A 17,346-nucleotide genomic window follows, 5' to 3' on the forward strand; every position below is an offset into this window, starting at 1 on the left:
CATAACAAAATTATGTAACTGACATACCCAGCAGTATTATGTAAGCCATTACATATAGACCGGGTCTCTCCTTGTTGCCCTTCTGCCAGCAGGTGAAGGACTTCCTTGTTCAAACAGGCTTTTGCTGACTGGGAAAGGTTATGGACCACCGGTGTGAAGTTCACGGCTTGTAATGCCTTGAAAGAAAATATCATGAAAATGATATATAGGTGGTACATTACCCCAGTCAAACTTGCAAAAATATACCATTTGCATGATAATAAATGTTGGAAATGTAAGGAGACTGAAGGAACATTCTTTCACCTCTGGTGGACATGTCCGAGAGTGAAGGCCTTTTGGGAAATGATCTACAATGAGCTAAAAAAGGTATTTAAATATACCTTCCCCAAGAAACCAGAGGCCTTCCTTTTAAGCATTGTTGGCCAGAAGGTGTTAAAGAAGGATCGAACTTTTTTTCTGTACGCAACAACAGCAGCAAGAATACTCATTGCAAAATATTGGAAGACACAACTGACAGACTACATGGAGCTGGCTGAAATGACCAGCAGAATCCAAGACCTGGGAGAAGAGACAGTGGAAGAGGATTGGAAAAAGTTTAAAGACTATTTACAAAAACACTATAAATTGTATGAATGTTAAGAAAGTGCACGAAAGGAGACAACATGGTATCAGTAACTTAGGTGAAAGATATACGACAATAAGCTGAATTTAATGATAAAGATAGAACTTGAAGTAATGTTATGTCTAAATCAACCTGACAAAAATATTTAAAGTTTGAGACATAATGTTTGAAAATTAGAAATAAGAAATGAAACAAGGTAATAAATTGCTGTGCATAACTTTATTACGGAGAACGCAGGAAAGGGAGATGCGAGGAAGTCCAAATAGTTATGAAAAAAGATTTATGAACGGTTATGATTTTTTCACTCTATGTTTATGTTTCTGTTTTTTATGTTCTTCTTTTCTGTTTGTTATTCTTTGGTGATGGTATTGTATATGTATATGTTTGGTGATATTCTTTGTTTAAAAAAATTGTAATAAAATATTATATAAAAACAAACAAAAAACAAACAGGCTTTTGGGAACTGACTGTTTTTAATGAAAGGGCTGGTGCCATGATGGATGAGCCATATGTTTTAATAGAACACATTTGTTGTCGTTTAGTCATTTAGTCGAGTCCGACTCTTCGTGACCCCCTGGACCAGAGCACGCCAGGCACTCCTGTCTTCCACTGCCTCCCGCAGTGGTAGCTTCGAGAACACTGTCCAACCATCTCGTCCTCTGTCGTCCCCCGTCTCCTTGTGCCCTCCATCTTTCCCAACATCAGGGTCTTCTCCAGGGAGTCTTCTCTTTTCATGAGGTGGCCAAAGTATTGGAGCCTCAGCTTCACAATCTGTCCTTCCAGTGAGCACTCAGGGCTGATTTCCTTCAGAATGGAGAGGTTTGATCTTCTTGCAGTCCATGGGACTCTCAAGGGTCTCCTCCAGCACCATAATTCAAAAGCATCAATTCTTCGGCGATCAGCCTTCCATATGTTCTATTAATGCTTAACTGCTTCTTAATGATTGCTTTTTCTATGTTTTTATCTGTATGCCGCCTTGAGTCCCTGCCAGGGGAAAAGGCAGAATATAAATTTTAAAAAAATATTTTTATGGGTGAAGACTCACTTCTAACAATCTATCATTTGGGGACTTGTCTAGTAAATATGAGCCTTGTCTGCTCTGATAGAGTTAAATCCCCACTAACCACTTTCCTGTTCCTGCAGTGTGCCTTGTAAGAGCCCTAATGGATGACTTAAAAGGCTCATCTGATCCAGCATTTTGTTTTCTGATGTGGCCACAACCAGATGCCTCTGAGTAGCCTACAAACAGGGTGCGACCGCTATAGCCCTCTCTGATACCTGACATTTGGTGGGTGGCTCTTGGGGGTTGCAGTGGTAGCCCTGAGATATGGCAAGCTATTCAAGAAGAAGAAGAAGAAGAAGAAGAGAAGAGTTTGGATTTGATATCCCGCCTTTCACTCCCCTTCAGGAGTCTCAAAGCGGCTAACATTCTCCTTTCCCTTCTTCCTCCCCCACAACAAACACTCTGTGAGGTGAGTGGGGCTGAGAGACTTCAGAGAAGTGTGACTGGCCCAAGGTCACCCAGCAGCTGCATGTGGAGGAGCGGAGACGCAAACCCGGTTCACCAGATTACGAGTCTACCGCTCTTAACCACTACACCACACTGGCTCTCACCACCCAGTGAGCTTTAACTTGAGTCTTTCTGATGTGCACTCAGTTCTTTGAGCACAATACTGCACTGCAATGGTTCTCTCCAAAAGCAGAGGGAGGAAAATAGAGCCTCAGAACCACCATCGCTGTTGAAAATAGACTTAAACCACGACTCTAGGCCTCTATCTGCTCAGAGCCCCTGCGATGATAATTTAATTTGTGATTGCATTTCCTCAGGTCAGTCACTTCCTGGAAAGCCTACAGTAAGGAGTTGCCGAACTTCAGGAAATGAAACATTTACTTGCTGGTGGAAAGCTGATTCAGATGGTGGACTTCCTACAAATTACACTCTGCTGTACAGCACAGAAGGGTAGGGAAATGTTTGGGGTTTTTTGTTTTTTTAAGTCATTTGTTGTTCCTTGCACAGATTCAAGAGAGGAAGACAACACATTCCCAGTTACAAGGTGAAGAGATGAGTAACTGTGCCACCTTCTTCCCTCTGAGATCTTTATTGAGGTTCCAGGGTTAATCTGTTTTCCAAGAACTGCAAATAAAGCATGTTTTCACATAAGAGTTTTGCTGGAGTCCCACTGCTTTAGGTGCAATCAAGGGTGTCCTCAGCTTGAATTGAGATACGACTTGCCCTTTTCCATATTACTTTCAGCCGACCAAAGACGTGCTGTGTAGCCAATAACAGCTCCTTGACAAACATATTGGTACATGTTCAGAAAAGGACAACGGAAATTATCAAGGGGCTGGAGCAATTTCCCAATGGAAAGAGGTTACAGCCTTTGGAGCTTTTAGTTTAGAGGAAAATGTGAGTAAGGGGGCATGATAGAGGTGCATCAAATTATGCGTCTCCACCCCCATCATTCTGCCTGGACGCTGAGGTCCAGCGCCGAGGGCCTTCTGGTGGTTCCCTCATTGCGAGAAGCAAAGCTACAGGGAACCAGGCAGAGGGCCTTCTCGGTAGTGGCGCCCGCCCTGTGGAACGCCCTTCCAGCAGATGTCAAAGCGATAAACAACTACCTGACATTCAGAAGACATCTTAAGGCAGCCCTGTTCAGGGAAGTTTTTAACATGTGATATTTTACTGTATTTTTGGTTTTTATGGAAGCCGCCCAGAGTGGCTGGGGAGGCCCAGCCAGATGGGCGGGGTATAAAGAATAAATTATTATTATTATTATTATTATTATTATTATTATTATTATTATTCCACATATTTTGGTATATAAGCCACTTCATATTTCGTCACTTTTCTTTGGCTCCTTCAGATGCCCTCCCTCAAAAAACCAAACATGGTTCAGTCACTGGTATATCTTTAGCCACTCCTGCAATGAAGACCAATGCATATTTATTTTCTGCATATTTGTTAAGAAACCCAGGGTACAGTTTACTATTCTTATTTAACAACATTTTATATTCCACTTAATTAACGCCCCCCCCCCCGCCCTGTGCCCCATGATAGACTCCCAATTCAGGTTGTGTAATTTACTTTTTTTTAAGCCATTCATGCAATTGCCAACATTTCGCACCAAACCCAAGGGAAGGACAGCAATTGCCTTTGTGCTCTCCTTCTGGGTTTTCTGAAATAGCCTGTCTGGCTATTGTCCAATAGACTAAACCTAGACAAGCATCTCCCAGAAGGGCATTTGGTTTGATCCGGTATGGCTCTTAGGTTTTTATAAAATTAATCCCCACTGACTCCAGGTTATACATTTGCAATGGTGAGTTTATTAAGCTGAATCTGACTAGTGAGTTGAGTATTTGCATTTGTTCTTACTTGTTCTGTTGAGTGTGGACAGGTCCCTATTAACTACTATTTTAAATTATTTTATTTCAGAGGAAAGCATGCATTTGAATGTCCAGACTATACAACCGGGGGCCCCAGTTCATGTTATTTTGATAAGAGCGTCACCAGACTTTGGAAAACGTACAATATCACAGTGAAGGCTACCAATGGCATGGGAAGTAATGTCTCTGACCCTCATTATGTGGATGTTCAAAACCTAGGTAAGGGGGGGAGGGCAGGAAGCCACATGGAAACACAACTTTCCACTCTACTCTAAAGCAACACTTTGGGGCAGGGGGTGGATGGGGACTGACTGATTCATCAGTACCATGATTTTTTCAAACATTGTCCAAACCTAGAGGCCAAAGGTGTTTTGAGGAAATGCAATATTGAAACAAGTTAGTTGTTAGTTTAATTTAACATCAGAAGAGGGAAGACTATGGGACCTAGATGATTTCCTGATCTAGAACTAATGCAGTGTGTCAGATAAGGTAGATAATTCACATCTTCTAAGTCCCAAGTTTGGTTCCTGACCTCTTTGGCTAAAAAGCCTGTTGGAAATCAGTGCAGGGCAAGATCTCGGTCTGAAATTCCAAAGATCTCTTGCCATTCAAGATAGAAAGTACTAGGGATGGGGAAAGAAGTTCAGCCCAGACAGACTGAGGTCCAGCTCATAGGGCCTCTGGGAGATTCCCTCATTGCAAGAAGTGAAACCAGGGGGAGAACAGCCTCAGTAGTTATGCCCGCCATGTGAAACACCCTCCCATCAGATGTCAAAGAAATCAACAAATATGACCTTCTGTAGACATCTGAAGGCAGCCCTGTTTCAGGAAGTTTTTAGTGTTTGATGTTCTGATGAGTTCCTTTATATTCTGTTGGAAGCCGCTCAGAGTGGCTGGGGCAACCCAGTGAGATGGGTGGGCTACATGAAATAAATCACCATCATCATCATCATTCACTTCACATTTAAAGACAAATTCACACTTCCTGAAACAAGGAAGGACCGAAACACAGCCATCCTTTGAAATTCACCCTTCTCTGAATTTTGCAATGCAGCCATGTTTTATACACATACACACACGAGAGAGAGAGAGAGAGAGAGTGAGAGAGAGAGAGAGAGAGAGAGAGAGCGCATTGTATTAGGGGATATTGCTTTGGAAATGTGTGTTATTAGGCAAAATTGCATGCTAAATGGTACATTAGGAGAAATTGGCACTAAAATCCAATGAATTTTCGTGAGGACTTTAAGAACAAACAAACAAACTTTGGTGGAGAACCAAAACTTAATGGAAAAATCAGAAACTGAGAGAAACCAAAAGTAACATATTTTCCCATCTCTAGATAGTACTGGCCTAGACAAACTATTGATCTAACTCAGGAAAGGTTAACCAGATGTTGTTGGACTCCAATCCCATCTTCCCTGACCACTGGCCATTCTGACTGGGGCTTTTCAGAGTTGGAGTTCAATGCCATCTGGAGAGCTAAAGGCTCCCTGTGCCTGTAGCTCAGTATGCAGCAGCTCCTTGTACGTATTCTCCCTGTTGTCTTTTGATTTGATTCTATTAGTTCACATACAGAGTAGCCAAAAGAGGTGTCCTAGGCAGAAGAAGCAAACAATACTGACTTATGAATGTTTCCTTTGTATAGCTAAGGTCGGCCCTCCCACAGACCTATCTCTGGAAGTCAAACAGCTGAAAGAGAGAACGTATGTGTGGGCAAAATGGTGGCCGCCTCGATCGGTTGATGATGGAACAAGACAGCAAATATGCAACTATGAATTGCGATTGAGACCTACAGGAGAGAAAGAATGGGAGGTAAGCAAGTTCCATTCTTTCATTCACAAGCATCTTATAATAGGAGAAAGGCAGGTGCTGTTGCTGTTCCCTTATTTACAAAGGAGGCCCTGAAACACAGGGGCTAGTGGAAGTATGCCATAGGCAAAGCAAGACTTTAAAAACCACCATGTACATTTAATTACACCCATCAAGTTTATCCAGATGCACCAAACTGACTTTATTTTGGACATCTTCGATCTAGACGCTCCAGACATACCATTTGTTGTCCTCTAGCTGTGATTTTTCTGTATCTTTACACATGGCTTCCTCCACCTCCTCAGCAGTGAGGGGGTCCCGGCCCTCTTCCAACAGATTTTTAGGGGGTCAAAGAAACCTCGGCCCCATAGAGCTGGTACCCCTGATCTGACTGTGTATATATAACAGTCTGACTGTGTACTTGTGTCTATAACAGCTTTCCTGTATTCTGTGTTCCAATCTGGCCTGCTGTAAGGTAGCTTCTCGGTGTTCCTAGGATATGTATTTGCATATGGATCTGTTTGATTGCAGCTGGGGTTCTGTTTCCAGGATGGAGAAAATAAAGGGAATAAATCAGGTGTTCTTGCCAGCACCAGAAAGTGACTCAGGCATCATGAAAGGAATATGTGGAAGTAGTTATGATTAATATGTTAGGCGCAGAGAGAGCTATGGAACAGGAGGCCACCCTTCATTCCAAAGCTTCCTCCGGAGAACTGTTTAGATTAATGAGCACTGCAAAGCTATATTTGTCATGTTGGCAATAAGAAAGAATAATGTCCATTAGACTGGGAGCGGTGAAATGTGCTCCAAAAGTAATAGAATCAGAGAATTGTAGAGTTGGAAGGGACCCCAAAGCTCATCTAATCCAAGCCCCTGCGATGCAGGAATCTCAACTAAAGCATCCATCACAGATGGCCACCCGATCTCTGCTTAAAAACCTGCAAGGAAGGAGAGCCCACCATCTTCCGAGGGAGTCCATTCTACTGTTGGGCGGCTCTTACAGTCAGAAAGTTATTCCTGATGTTTAGTCAGAGTCTCCGTTCTTGTAACTTGAATCCATTGGTTCTGGTCCTAGAATCTGGAACAGGAGAAAACAAACTTGCCCCATCTTCAATGCCCTTTAGATATTCGAAGATGGCTATCGTATCTTTTCTCAGTAAAGTACAGTGGTACCTCAGGTTAAGTACTTAATTCGTTCTGGAGGTCCGTACTTAACCTGAAACTGTTCTTAACCTGAAGCACCACTTTAGCTAATGGGGCCTCCTGCTGCCACCGTGCCGCCGGAGCATGATTTTTGTTCTCATCCTGAAGCAAAGTTCTTAACCTGAAGCACTATTTCTGGGTTAGCGGAGTCTGTAACCTGAAGCGTATGTAACCTGAAGCGTATGTAACCTGAGGTACCACTGTAAAATGTAAGCAGGGACACTGAAGCAAGTTAAATGGTACTGCAGAGATACCGGCCATCAGTTCATTGTGAGATGGGTGCAAATGTTCCTCTCAGGAAAAGTACCCAGTGGTCACCAGAAAATTGTACATACAGTGGTACCTCCGGTTGCGAACGGGGTCCGTTCTGGAGGTCCAGCCACATCCTGAGGAATTCGCAACCGGAGGTGCGGCTTCTGTGCATGCGCTTGGCGCGTAGAGCACTTCTGCACATGCGCACACGGTGAAACCCAGAAAAATAATTCTGGGTTTGCCACGTTTGCATCCTGAAAGATACACAACCAGAGGTGGGCGTATCTAGAGGTACCACTGTATTTGTATTTTTCCTGGCAAAAAATGTCCCTTTAAAGGTCTCTAAAAAAGAGAGGCTGGCTAAATCGTGCAGTGGTGCAATGAGTTAATTTTAGACTCTGAATTTAATGCTTATATGGGGAGCACCTCTTTAGATCGCAATGTTGGTTTTCACAGGTAACAGCCTATGTTCTTGACTTAATAAATCCTACTGTGCATACACTGCATGTTGTCCATTTGGCCTGATCATTTCTATGTCACTTTTCTGGTGCAAGAAAAGCCACAAAGGCCAAAACTTAGCATTATATCCAAACCTGGGATCATGGTTTGCTTTGACCTGACAAACCATGGTTGCTCATCAGTCATGATTTTTTTAGGGTAAAAAAACCCATAATGTTTTTCTTCACATTTTATACTAAGCATTTGTTTCTTGGTTTGTTTACTCATTCGTGCCAGGGCAGGGAGCAATCAAGCTGCAAGTGCACCAGCACATAAAAAAAGTATGGTCTGATGATCCAATAACCTTGGCTTGCAGTTTTGTGTGAATACACACAATGTATATTTATTTCGCTTACTCCTTGGGGGGGGGGCTCCTCATTTTGCTCTCTTGAGCCCTGGATGTGCGCCCAAAAGACCTGACCTGATGGCACCAGGGGGAATCGTGGTCCTTAAAATGGGTTTACAGCTCATGGACCCAAGCAAAACAAATCACACACGTCATGATAAACCTCCTTGACAAGCCATAATACATGATATCCGTGGGCTGGTTTGGAAAGGTCACACATTGCACAGACTTCATCCTTGATGTATTTTATTTATTTACAGTATGTATTCCCTCCATCCTGTTCTTTGGTCTTAAAAAGACTAGGACTTCTGGAGTCACAGATGTTGCAGTGCCAACTGCCCAGTGTGCCAAAGATTCCTGCTTGTATAGAGGCATCCTTGCAAAATCCATAAGCTCTACAATTCTCTTAGTTACCCTTGTCTTTACTGCTTCGCAGACTCGTTTTGTTGGAGAACAAACACAGTATGAAATATCCCAGCTGCACCCAGCAGTGAAATATACTTTTCAGGTTCGCTGTATAACAGAGCATAGTGAAAGGAGTGAATGGAGCCCGGAAACGTACCTCCAGCTCCACAGTGGTGAGTCAATCATTCATCATTTTTTTCTGTTTTGAAAGGCCAAATAAGCTAGTAAGAACATGAAAAGAACCCTGTTCTCACAGCCGCCAACCAGATGCCCATTGTGAGAAGCCTAGAAGCAGGACTTGAGAGCCACAACTCTCTCCCTACTTGCAGTTCCTATAGGCAGAACTAGAATCAAATGTGTTAGGAGTAGATTTCGGCTAAGCACTAGGCAACTTCCTAATGGTAACAGCTGGTAGACAGTGAAACAGACTGCCTTAGCAGATGGTGGGCTCTCCATCATAGCAGGCGTTGAAGCAGATTCTGGACATCCATCTGTTGGGGTTTCCCCTAGTTGCATCCTGCATTGTAGGTCCTGAATTAGCAGGACGTTGGACCGAATGACCTCTGTGACCCCTCTTTGTCTCTGACCCTATTGGCCTAAAGGACTTGTCTATCTCTTTCTTTCCAGGCCAACCTCCTGGGAAACCAGAGTTAATAAGATGCCGCTCACCTGAGAAAGAAACCTTTACTTGCTGGTGGAAGCCCAGTTCCGATGGAGGTCTGCCGAGCAATTACACTCTGTTCTATAACAAGGAAGGGTAAGGCGTTACAAATGGCTTTACGGTTGTTTCAACCTGCTTCTCTGAGAGAAGGTGGATTCTTTTCTAAGTGATGTGTAATGAGAATGCTGTGTTTGTATTTCCTTCTCAATCTTTCCTGCCAACCATTCTGTTTTTCAGAGACAAGGCATACTATGAATGCCCGGACTACACAACAGCGGGACCCAACTCCTGTCATTTTGATAAAAAACATACTTCGCTTTGGATGACATACAACTTTACCATAACAGCGACTAATGAGATGGGGAGTATTTCATCTCAGCCATATTATGTGGATGTGGCTAATATAGGTATGTGGTGCAAGCATAAATGTGCAAGGCAGACCTGGGGCAGGGGGCGGAATCCCAGCAGTCCTAAGAGTTGAACCAGAATTCTATATGCATCTTATATACCATCAGCTAAATATGACCAGTCATGTGTCTTGATAAGGGATAGGGGAGAATATTTGTTTGCATTTTAATGAGAAACTATCCAGTTTGCCCTTCGTAAACTGAAACGCACACCTATGCTTTGAAATTTGCACTTCTCTGAATTTTGCAATGCATTTCTCTGACAAAGCAAAAGTGCAAATACTAGGCAAAAGTGAGCATAAAAATATACCTACTGAGTAAAAAATAAAAAACAACATAAAATACATATGCTGGTTGTCAGGGGATTGCTATTGGAACAGGGAAGAAAGGCAGAGGGGCAGTTGGGATACAGGGAACCTCCGAAAATCCTGAGAAGCAGTTCCTCTTCCTGCGGTGGGGAAAGCCACACCTCCGGTGGGGAAGAGGGGAAGGGACCAGAGGATGCTGCTGGGAGCCCCAGCGCCGCACATTGTCAGTCTGAGGGTGGGGAAAGCCACACCTCCCGGGTAAAGGAGGGGAAAGGGCTAGAGGATGCTGCTGGGAGCCTCAGCACCGCTCCTGGCCAAGCCGGCCAGGAAGGAAGCATGCCTCTTCCGTCGCCCACCTTGCGCAGAGGTGTAAAACGCAAAGAAGGAAGGAAAAGTCTGGGGGTGACTAAGCTCTTATGTTGGGGGAGGACCCGGAAACGACCACTCCTGGGTTTTGCTAGCGATTGCGGCAGATATGAACTTGTGGTTCTGCACCCTAAATAGTTTTGCATCAAAACAAAACCTGTAAAAGGCAGGTCGGAGTCCTGGCTGGTTACTCACGAGCAACCACCATTGCCATCTGACACTAGTGAAAATAGTAAACAAAAATGCATTATATTAAGGCAAACTGCTTGCAAAAATGTGTGCATTAGGAGGAATTCACACTAAAATTCTGGTGAATGTTTATGAAGATAAAAAGAAAGAAAGCTGCTCTTGATGTGAGATATTTGAAATGTGCCTCTGTTTCTATCTATGAAGAAGGGCATGAATTTAATAAATAATCATATTCTCTTTTTTTGTACCAAGGCCTTTTAAGACAAACTCTAGGCCTTCACTGTTTTAATGACATTTTAAACAAAACTTACACTCTCATATTTGCCACATTATGCTTTTAAACTGAGCTTTCTCCGCTATCGAGAAATTTTTGCAGTTGCTTTTTGCTGTTTAAAGCTCTTGTACTTTGAATTTTAAAGTATTGTGATTATATCTGCTGTGTAAGCCTCCTTAGAGGATTGGATTGATGGCTGTCAATAAATATTCTCTCATCCTTCTTTTTTTCCAGTTCAGCCAGACCCTCCCGAAAACCTCTCCCTGGAATTTGAGAAAAAAGTATATGGAAAATATCTGTTGTTGAACTGGTCTCCACCTTCTCTGGGTGACATCAGATCTGGTTGGCTAACCCTCGAATATGAGTTACATATCAAGCCTGAAGGGGGACAAGAATGGGAGGTGAGAATGGTGAAAGCTCTTGAACCACTTCCAGATGTGTAGATTTGCCAGTTTCAGCCCTCTCAGCTTCTCATTTTCCCAATTCTAAATCCAGTTCTCCACATTTCTGCAGCCATTTCCAATAAATAAATCCTCATGAACACCCACCAGCATTTTAATGTGAATTTATCCCAACAAACACATTTTTGTCAGCAGCTTCAGCTAACCTACACACAGTTCTGCAAGCCATTTCTCCGTAAAATGATGCACTCTTGCATGCTGCTTTCAATAACATGTTCATTTTTACCCACACTTCCCCTTAATATATGCATTTTTGTAAACACTGGCTGGAAGACTGCATCGCAACATTCGGATTAGTGTGAACTTCAAAGGATGGTTGAATTTCAGCTCTCTTTGGGTTTCACAAAGTGTGGATTTGCGTGTCGAGACCCTGAAACCACCCCCTTGTTGAAGAATAACACACACAAGGACACAGATATTAGGTTAATGTTATTGGGCAAAATTTGGCCACAGCTATATTGATTACAGAATGTGAGTGGTATTCGCTTAGGCACTGAATGGACCCAACTATATCTAAATCCTGCCCGTTGCACAGGGAGTCCGATAAGGGGTAACCACCAGAAGGGGGAGCCCCGTCGATGCATACCAACTCAAGCTCCCCCGGGTGTTCCCATAGGGGTCATGTCATGGCCCTAGCCCCACCCCAGGCTTCGGACAAGATCCACACCCCTGGATTCCTTTACCGAAATACCCTTAAGCTTGGAGGGGCAGGTGATGGCCACACCTCCCCTCCCTGCTCATAAGGTCAAACAATGCCTAACCGACACGAGAGCCTAAAGGCTTGCTGCCAAATACCCTTACACCTGTAACCAATGCCTCAAGCCCTCTGCAATATCAGCCAACCAGATATCATTCCCCCATTCAGAAAGGTGTACGCCATCATCACGAAATAGTGCCATCTTGCTGTAAACTATGGTGGGGTGCACAATCACCCAGCCACACAACACATGCACCTTCTGTGCCATGGAACGTTCAAGCGAGCCAAGAGGAAGCCCTCCAGCTCGCGCCTCAGCTTAAATGGTCCCAGCCACGCCCCCACCAGTCAGCGGATTGGCTGGCTGGTCGCTGACGTGGCCGGGATCCTCCAGGCAATGCGGGACTTCATCCCCCGCCGCCAGAGGAGAGTGGGTGGCCACGCGGTCCACCGCAACTCCTCCCGACAGTGAAGTGGAACGGACTTGGCAGATATGCCTTCACATGTGAACTGAATTGGATGTTGCTCCCACCCCCTATCTCCTGACAACCTGTTTAATGAGCATTTACCCTCATTTGCTTACAGAAAGGTGTACAACGTTGTGCCCAAACAATTTTTCTCCAACACTTCCCATTGCATTTCCCTTATCACACACAGCCTAATTGGGGGAGGAATTGAAGGCATGTTGTGCAAGAATGCCAAATCAACCTTAATTGTGCAACCAGTTAATCCCATCTGAAAATAGTGGCCTCCTGGAAGCATCTTTGGTAGCAGTCAAATGCTCTGTTTCAGAAACAGTATCTGAAAAAACAGAGTCACGGATATCTGTGTTCTTCTTATCATTCCAGAAAATATTTGTTGGTCAGAGAACAACATATAAGATGTTCAGTGTAAATCCAGGAGAAAGGTATGTTGCAAAAGTTCGCTGCAGATCAGATCATGGAACGTGGAGCGACTGGAGCCCTGAAAGTTTTATTAAGCTCCGAAAAGGTGAGGACAACTGCTGGGGGTGACCTTTCATTAATTAACCCCAGCCATATGAAAATGCTAGAAAGCCTAGTTGAGGAGTTTGTTATTCATATCCTGCTTTTCTATTTAGAATAAAAATTAAATCCCACATCACAAAAGAAAACACAGTTCAATGATAACAGCAACACAATGAAACAAGGATAGAGCTGACATGTGATGAAGCTGGTGCTAGACGTGTGTGTCTTACAAAACATTGCCTGGCGGTCTGCTTTGGGAAATCTGGGCAAGTTCAGCTGACAACTTGGTAAACATATTAGCTGTGTGAGTTCCAGACTGCTAGTGCAGGGGGAGCCAAGCTGGTGTCTTCCAGAAGTTTTGGACTACAACTCCCATCATGCCTGACCAGTGGCCATGTTGACTAGGGATGGTGGGAATTGGCATTTGCAACATCTGTATCCATGTTGACTGCCCTTGAACTAAATGAAGTTGGCCGGATGCAAAAGAAGGCAAGGCTTGTGCACCTTTACTTGTGTAGAAAGGAGACTTTATGCAGGTACAGCTTGTTGTGTAAACTACGCCTGCTGAAACGCCCTGTTCTGAAATCTCACCACCGAGCTCACTGGGTGATTTTATGCTGATCACGGCATTACAGACTGATCTACTGTCCAGGGTTGTTGTGGGAGTAAAATGGTAGAGATGCCACCTGCCCTGAGCTAATAATGTTTTGAAATGAACTCTTAACTGCGCAAAATTTAATCCCTTCTCATTTTCTCTCTTAGAGTTTAGACTGAAAGATATGCTTGTTTGGATCTTTGTGGCTTTTTTATCATTTGTCGTATGTTTGATCATGATCTGGACACTGGCTTTGAAAAAAATTAAGTAAGTTGCTACTTCTGACATTGTAAGGTGGTGTGTTGAAAAAAGAAAACAAGCAAATTTGTTGCCACAGAATGGGGGTAAAGGGTTGGAAAGCCTTCTCCATACATTGTGGTCGCAGCTGTGATTCTTCTTCCATCTCCTCCACCAACTGCTATTTAAATTTTTAAAAAGCAGACATGTTAAATGCAAACATGCATTTAATACATCATCCAGCTGGGGTTATGCATAGTGGAACTGTGAAGCTTGTTGCTGGTGCTCTATTTTGACAATCCACAAACACAAAAAACAAGTTTCTGCGTGCAGAATTCATCTTCACTCAAGAGACCACTCTTGGTTCTGCTGCCTGAGATCGTACGTTCAAGTGAAATCAGTTTATTGGAATATCCTGAGGTTCCCCTCTTTACAGCCATGGATATTTGTTTTTCCAGCAGGCAGGGTTTTCTGTATGCTCAAACTGTAGCCTTATTAGACTTTACCGATTGGTTGGGTGCCATCCCTGCTCCACTTTGGAATGGACAAGGCTATTCATTAGGCGTCACAGACTGATAAAAGAGAGAGAGCTTTGTTTATACAGCTGGGTTCCTGCTATACATTTGCTCAAGAGCTCAAGTTAATAGTTTTTAGTTTTTTGCACCCTTGGAGAAGGAAAATGGGATTTTGGGGCCCGTTTCAGACTGACTGCACAGTCAGGTTTTAGATTTGGGAAACCCATTCCTTCAAAACCTATCAGAAGAAAATGAAACCAAGTATGAAACCAAATGATTTCCTTCATTTCTTTATTCCAACCCCTTACCTCTTTCTTGTTTTTCAGCATGGTGGCTTGCCTTCTACCACCAGTCCCAGGACCAAAGATAAAAGGCTTTGATGCCCAGCTACTAGAAGTAAGTGTTTGGGCACTTAGAGAAGTTTTGCACTCTTATTTTTTAATGTCTTGCATTTTCTTAGAGGGGGTAAAAGAAAACACCTCATTGGAAACCTTTAACAGCTTTAACCTGTTAACTCTTCTGCTGATGCTAATCTGCTTGAATTCAGAACAATAATATCCAAACGCAACACAATGACCAAGTACAACAATGCGATGTCAATATAAATTCTTTATATAATCTATACAGAACACTGAACAATATGAAATAGGCACTCTCTGCAAAACCAAATAAACATAAATCTTCTAAATCTCAAAGTCACAGAATATGACACTCTTGATGGATTCTCTTGAAAACATAGAACCAAATAAACACAAGTCTTATAGGTCTCTGAAAGTCTTTGTGAGCTATGCAAGTCTCTGAAAGAAGCAATGAGTCAGATATCTGAAGTAAACAAGCCGTAAAGCTTTGTTTTATAACATCCAACACTGCCGAAGTGGTCTGCAAACAGACGTCGTGAACAGTGATTCCGGATATACCAACTGTTTCGTGGAATTCTTCTTCAGCACAGCAGAAGGATAAAGAAATGCTTCGAAAACTGCAATTGAATTATTGAAACAATGACCTGCATATACATGGTAACTCAAATTATTAGAAACTATATGCAAGAACTATAATATCAATTCAATATGAAATAAAACCAAAAGTACATACCCCACCTATATGGTGAATGGAATTGTATGAACAATTGCTATGGAGCAGTGGTCATAAAGTTATGTAACCACTGCTACTGACTGCATGTTGCAAGAAACTTAAAAAGCCGACCCCAGGTGGTGCTCAAAACAGGGTCATTTCAGAGATTTAGAAGATTTCTGGTTATTTGGTTTTGCAGAGAGTGCCTATTTCATATATTCCATATTGTTCAATGTTCTTTATAGATTATATAAAGAGTTTATATTGACATCACATTGTTGTACTTGGCCATCAGTAATTTGGATATTATTGATATTTGCTTGCAACATGGGTTTTAATTGAATTCAGATCAAAGCATTCATCATTGTTGTTGTTGAGTGCTCTGTACCACATCTTTCTCCTTTGCGTTTTCAGACATAATCAGGTACATAATGCAAATATTATAGTTATGTGGTATAGTGGTTAAGAGCGATAGACTCGTAATCTGGTGAACCGGGTTCGCTTCCCCGCTCCTCCACATGCAGCTGCTGGGTGACCTTGGGCTAGTCACACTTCTCTGAAGTCTCTCAGCCTCACTCACCTCACAGAGTGTTTGTTGTGGGGGAGGAAGGGAAAGGAGAATGTTAGCCGCTTTGAGACTCTTTCGAGTATAAAGTGGGATATCAAATCCAAACTCTTCTTCTTCTTCTATTATATTATATTTCCCCCTGTATGTTTCTTCACATCAGGCAGGGAAAACGGAAGAATTGCTGAGTGCTCTTGGCTGCCAGGGATTCCCTCCAACACCGGGCTATGAGGACCTGCTGGTAGAATTTTTGGAGATAGATGACAGCGAAGACCAGCAGCTAATGCCAAGCACCGAAAAGAGCCACCCCAGTAAAAATGTGAAGCTGGCGCACCAGGAAACAGACAGCGACTCGGGAAGAGGAAGCTGTGAAAGCCCTTCTCTGTTGACAGAGAAGCGCAAGGAAGCCCAAAACCCGCTCTTGGAATTGAAAACACCAGATACCTATGGGGTGCAAAACGCTCATAGGAACAGCATGCAGGAGTCACCAAAGGGGGGCGCTGAAGGTCAGCTCCCCTGGATTAACAGTGGTGAACCTAGGCCATCCACATGGTGTGGAGGTCAGCTCCCTAGCTGTCAAACTTCTAAATGTTCCTACCATGACACAGTGGATGTATGTAAAAGGGCAGTCAGTGCCATGAATATAACCAAGAAGGGGAGTGAGGAAGGAAAGTGTTGTTCGCAATATCCTGAACTCATTGAGACTCTTGGCGAAAGAAAACCAGCCAAATTGGAGAAAGCAGCGGATCTACTCTCAAATGCACAGCACGGCCAAGCGGGGTTGTGGCTACTCCCACCAGAAAGGCCACCATTCTCGTCTACAAAACCCGCAGATTACGTGGAAGTTCACAAAGTCAACCACGATGGAGCTCTGGCTGTACTACCAAAGCAGAAAGAAACTGTAGGCAAAAAGGAAAGGCCTTTTGTCCCTGGGGATACGAATGAATACACCAAGGTTTCAACAGTTGTATCCAACCATATTCTGGTGTTGTTCCCAGATCCCAAAGCGGAGGCTTTGCCTTCCTTTCAGGAGCCCCTGAAAGAGCTCGCCCAGAGTTGTCAGCAGAGCCAAGCAGAGTTAAATTTCAGCTATTGTCTCACAGGTCCAAGCACCTGCAAAGTACAGACTGGCGGGCTAGACTACATGGATCCAAATAATTTTATGTGCCCCTTTAACTGAAAGGTTAGCCATCCTTCTACAGGTAACAACACTACAAGTAAAATAAACAGTGTTGGCACAAAACTGCTCACATGTCTGGTTTAGCTCAGTTGTAGCTCATGCCTTCTTTTGCTTTATAGCCAATCACTTAAGAACATGCTGGTTGCAGATCAATTTTTCCCCCTACCTGTGATTTTTAGTTCTTTTTGTGAAGAGGGATTTACAGAAAAGTAAAAGTTTGTGGCATCATTTTGAAAACACAAGCATCCGTTTCTGGTAATACATTCCAAAAAAACAAGGAGGGGTTTGTGTGTTGATGTTTCAAAAGCAACCCTGAGA

The 17,346-nt window shown here is 43.2% G+C and overlaps 1 protein-coding gene across 6 annotated transcripts in view; it reads left to right on the forward strand.

Annotated features, from left to right (window-relative positions):
• The window catches only part of PRLR (prolactin receptor), a 111,535-nt gene extending 94,444 nt beyond the window's left edge, over nucleotides 1-17,091 (forward strand). For all 6 annotated transcript variants that reach the window (XM_081212770.1, XM_081212771.1, XM_081212772.1 and 3 more), the window contains 11 exons: nucleotides 2,450-2,582; nucleotides 4,056-4,225; nucleotides 5,652-5,818; nucleotides 8,551-8,692; nucleotides 9,147-9,276; nucleotides 9,418-9,587; nucleotides 10,959-11,125; nucleotides 12,728-12,869; nucleotides 13,628-13,727; nucleotides 14,539-14,608; nucleotides 16,012-17,091. In XM_081212770.1, the coding sequence (XP_081068896.1) occupies nucleotides 2,450-2,582; nucleotides 4,056-4,225; nucleotides 5,652-5,818; nucleotides 8,551-8,692; nucleotides 9,147-9,276; nucleotides 9,418-9,587; nucleotides 10,959-11,125; nucleotides 12,728-12,869; nucleotides 13,628-13,727; nucleotides 14,539-14,608; nucleotides 16,012-17,028 (2,408 nt within the window). In that variant the 3' untranslated portion in view covers nucleotides 17,029-17,091. The remainder of the gene's footprint in view (nucleotides 1-2,449; nucleotides 2,583-4,055; nucleotides 4,226-5,651; nucleotides 5,819-8,550; nucleotides 8,693-9,146; nucleotides 9,277-9,417; nucleotides 9,588-10,958; nucleotides 11,126-12,727; nucleotides 12,870-13,627; nucleotides 13,728-14,538; nucleotides 14,609-16,011) is intronic.
• The last annotated feature ends 255 nt before the right edge of the window (nucleotides 17,092-17,346 follow it).

The sequence above is a fragment of the Podarcis bocagei genome, assembly GCF_964188305.1.
Source record: "Podarcis bocagei genome assembly, chromosome: 11".
NCBI classification, from domain to species: Eukaryota; Metazoa; Chordata; class Lepidosauria; order Squamata; family Lacertidae; genus Podarcis; species Podarcis bocagei.